Below are 4463 nucleotides of genomic sequence, written 5' to 3'. Positions count from 1 at the left end.
AGAGAGAGAGAGAGAGAGAGAGAGAGAGAGAGAGAGAGAGAGAGAGAGAAATTTATTCCAAAATCAGTACTAATCCTAATTATTAAATATGAAGTATTTTATTTTATGAACTCATTACCAGTTAGTAAATAGTTTCATTAAATTTAAAGACAATCTGGCCAGTCTATATAAACTATGTTTCAGAGGACTTACAGCCAGAACACAGTGACAAAGCTACAAACGTGGAGAGCTAATATTCAATACAGTGAGGTAATACTATGCTGAATATTTATACAAAAGAAAGAAATTAAGTAAGAAGCCAGAGCTTTCTTGTTCATATTTGTTGTTGTTAGTTCAAATACATATGAGTCAAATATCATAACAAAAGTCCGGTGTAGTTTATTTCATAAGACTAAGGATTACTAACTTTTCTGTCCAATTAACTAAAGCTCCAGTTCGTTCCACCTTTGAGCACCACCTCCTATGTTTTCTCTGGTCAAATGTTGTATTCATTTATTCTATAAAATGTAAATAATTTTATAATGTTATAAATTAACATGTAATTATTATTATAAACGTTATTATGTTACTTAAATTAGTTATTATGTTACTTAAAAGAATGTACTGAATCACAAATAAGGAAGTTCTTACAGGCAGTGCCTCTTGCCAACCTTTGTTAATAGAATCAATACTCCATCAATTGTGCTGTTACAGTATCACTTGGAATAGCAATTAAGATGTTCAGTATATTCTTCTATCTTATTTTTTGAAAGAAATCAATTATTTCATGCTTGCTCCCTTCTGGTCATCTCTTTCCTCAACCTTCTATCCTTTTGTAGGACCCGGCAGCTTGCTAACCTCCGGCCTTACATACCCCCTTTGTATTCACAGGAATAGCACCCAGTAAAACAAAGGTGCAACAACATCAAACAATCTGCATGACCTGGCGGCTGGCTACCCTCTAGGCTTGCATTCCTTCTTCGTACCTACAGGAATAGTACCCGGTAGGACAAGGTTACTATCCTTAGGGAAATTACGGTTGTCACCCCATAAGTCTCATCCTGTCTATCCACCTCCTAATCAACTACCTTACCTATATTGAACACACATTGTCGGAGCCTTCTGGTCAAGCGTACATAACAAATACAATTAGTCATATTTAACACAACTACCTCGACAAATGGTGACCCCAATGTGATTAGGAACAACGTGATAGATACATCAAGATGGCAGGAGGTTCAGTAGCTGTAAAGAAAGAATTCTCTACTCCCTTTAACCCCACCCACATATATAATCAAAGTAAGGAGCTAACTTTTCAGATTGAGGTTGTAATCAGAAGAAAAGACTAACAACTAAGAATATATCAGAAAAAATTAATCATTGCTTTTTTTTTTATAATGCAAGAAAGAGAAGGAAGAAAAACACGACAAACAAAATAATTATTTTTAATTTGTATCATTAAATAAAATTGTGATCATCAAGTACTTTAGCTAAATGGTAAGATAGGTAATGAAATACATTAAGAACTCCTTAGTAGTTCATACTGATAAATAACACTTGTTTCAGTTTTAAGATAGAATCTTAACTTAACAATATAATGATATATCTCCATTCAACAATTGATCGATTTAATAATATGAATTCGATAAGATAAGATACCTTGACACTTTATAAAAATATAATTGAAAATTACTATAGCTTGACAGGGTACTGTTTAGGATAAATTAAGGTTCCATTCATTCTGTTCCAAAAACAACATTAAAACAAAATCATAGTTTTAAAACTCATGAATTTCGTTCCAGGAAGAATCTGAAGAAGATCTACAAAGTCAATCGCACCCTTTTTTTGATGAAAAAGAACCACTAAGTGTGAATGAAGACAAAGATGAGGAAGAAGAAGTAAGCAAACAGTCATTTATACAAAGGACCTTTAACAGACTCTTCCCTTCTAAGAGCTCTACAAAAATTGAAAAAATCCAAACGGTAAATTAATAACTTTATTTTTCATTTGTTGTTTTTTTCTGCATGTCGTATAATTTTTTTTTTTATGATTCTAAAACACTTGATATTTTTTCTCATCATTTGGAAACAAAACATGGAATTTCAAGGATCAACCTGATGTTGCTTTTATTTTAATGAAATGAAAAATAGTTTATTATTCTGGGACTTGATCCCTTAAGAACAATTATGGGGTAACTTTACAATATATATATTGGCTAAAACAATGTAGCCATACTTAATTATAACTTATATTAAAATTGTATATAAATAATTTTAGATAAAGAGACAAAAAAAAAAAATTAAAAACTGACTATATACATGAAAAACAAAACAAAAAGTTAGTTATTTATATCTGAACTATTATAATATTGGATTAGATTGGTGAAGTAAAAGGTAATTAAATATAAGGATTTTTAACGAGGGAAGGGTTGGTACATGATGTATGTAAGAGGGAATGGAGTTCTCACGGATTTTTTAATTTTTCTTTTAAGGTAGCTATGGTTCAATGGAAACTTTAGGCAATGTGTGGTTTCCAGGATAAAGTTTGATCAAACGTGACTCCAAGATTTTTACTGATGTATGAAATGAGATAGTAGTATTGTTCAGGATAAGGTTGATGAGTCCTGGGAAAGATTTAAGGAGAGAGGATGATCTAATTATGATAGCTTTAGTCTTTTTGGCATTTAACCTAATTTTATTTTCTGTTACCCAAGTGCTTATATTATTGATGTCTTCTTGTAGTTTAAGAATTGCATTTGAGGCATCATGAGCATAGAAGGAAAGATAGATTTGTAAGTTCTCTGTATATAGATGATACTGGGAATGCTGGATAGCAAGCAGAAGGTCATTGATAAAGATAGAGAAAAGAGTAGAAGATAGAGAGGAACCTAGAGGTACGCCTCTAGAAAGAGGTAAGGAGCTAGAGGGAGGATTTTAAGGGATGACAACATTCTGGGAACGACTGGTAAGGAAGGATTGAAATCATTGAAGAGCACTAAATGACAAAGAGAGACTGTGAAGTTTAGAAAGGAGGATGTTGTGGTCAACAGAATCAAAGGATTTGGAAAAATCGAGGAGAATAAGGATTGAGAGTTTCTGCTGGTCAATAGCTGTGTAAAGGTCTTAAGAGATTTTAATAATAGCAGACTGAGTGGAGTAGCCTGGGCTGAAACCAGACTGAAGGTGGTTCAAAAGATTAGTTAATTCTATAAACAGAGATTGAACTGTACACTCTAACGGTTTGGATAGGTTTGATAATAGGCATATAGAGCGGTTATCTTTCGAGGTTTCTGGATTTGAGGTTTTATTTGATGGATGGACTAGTACGTTTTTCCAGGCAGAAGAGTGGGTGAAAGTTGGTACTGAAAAGTTATATATGTGACAGAGGATAGTAAGAATGGAAGTTAATGAGGCTTTAATCAACTTAACTGGGATTTTATCGAGTTCATAGTCATTGATAAGTGATTTTTGAATGGTGGTAAAGATTTCATCAGGTGTAATATGGTAGAAGAAGAAGAAATTGGATTAAAGACATAGTGACTAAGGGCCTGTGGTGGTACAAGGGTTGAAGAGTAAGAGAAAAAATGAGTGTTGAGGTCATCGTTTTCGTTTTGAATTGGATCTAATTCAAGCTTATAGCCTACTAAAAGATAGGAGAGATGAAATAAGATCTAAGCACCCAAAACAAACAGAACGTAAAAACAGCTTTGTTTTCCTGGAGAAATGTTACATGACATTCCACAGAAGAGGCCCTAATACCGAGCCCTGTGGGACACCACCAGTCTCCTCATATCTTCTTTGGCCAATGTCTGAAAAAAATAACAAAACTCTATCTTTAAAGTAGTCAGTGAGAACTCTCATAAGATAGACCGTAGGCCATCTATTATACAGGTCCATCTTGCAGTGTTAAAGGCATTCCTAACGTCGATCGTGATGATTGCTGCATAACACTTAGCACCTCTCCTCCACCTGGACTAGATGACACTCTGCGGGCCATCTGGACTACCAATCCAACAGCATCTATCGTGGATCGCTCTTTACGAAATCCGTATTGAGCACGCGAGAGGCCATTAACTCCCTCCGTGAACTCTTGTAGCCTGAGGGAAAGGATCTTCTCGAATGCCTTACCCATGGTATCCAATAAGCAAATTGGACGATCGGTTGACGGGTCCTCCAGTCTTCCCTTACTCTTTGGAATGAGTACGAGGCGCTTTCTCTTCCAAGGTTTCGGAATTGAGCCTTCACGAATGCACGAATTGAAGAGATCGATGAAAAGACCCGGTCGTTTCCTGAGAGCCACCTTCAGAGCTACATTACGAATTCCATCCAATCCTGGTGCCTTGCCATGTTTTAGGGCCGAGGCGATGTCCTCTATCTCTTCCTGCGTGATTTGTGCAAAGTCCGTTATATATATATTGTCAATACCTTCAATGCTATTCGCCTGTTCAGGGAATAGTGTTCTGACAATACTGTCTACAACATTCG

At 35.1% G+C, this 4463-nt stretch overlaps 1 protein-coding gene across 1 annotated transcript in view; it reads left to right on the top strand.

The window, feature by feature from the left end:
- The window catches only part of LOC106689231 (titin homolog), a 49849-nt gene that overhangs the window by 20628 nt on the left and 24758 nt on the right, over positions 1-4463 (top strand). The window contains exons 7-8 of the mRNA XM_014434121.3: positions 184-249; positions 1782-1961. Coding sequence (XP_014289607.1) covers positions 184-249; positions 1782-1961 — 246 coding nt within the window. The remainder of the gene's footprint in view (positions 1-183; positions 250-1781; positions 1962-4463) is intronic.

Source organism: Halyomorpha halys, unplaced genomic scaffold, assembly GCF_000696795.3.
Source record: "Halyomorpha halys isolate HHAL.00 unplaced genomic scaffold, Hhal_1.1 Scaffold1310.1, whole genome shotgun sequence".
NCBI lineage: Eukaryota > Metazoa > Arthropoda > Insecta > Hemiptera > Pentatomidae > Halyomorpha > Halyomorpha halys.
Note: the sequence above shows the minus strand (reverse complement) of the source record. Positions and strands in the feature narration are given on the sequence as shown.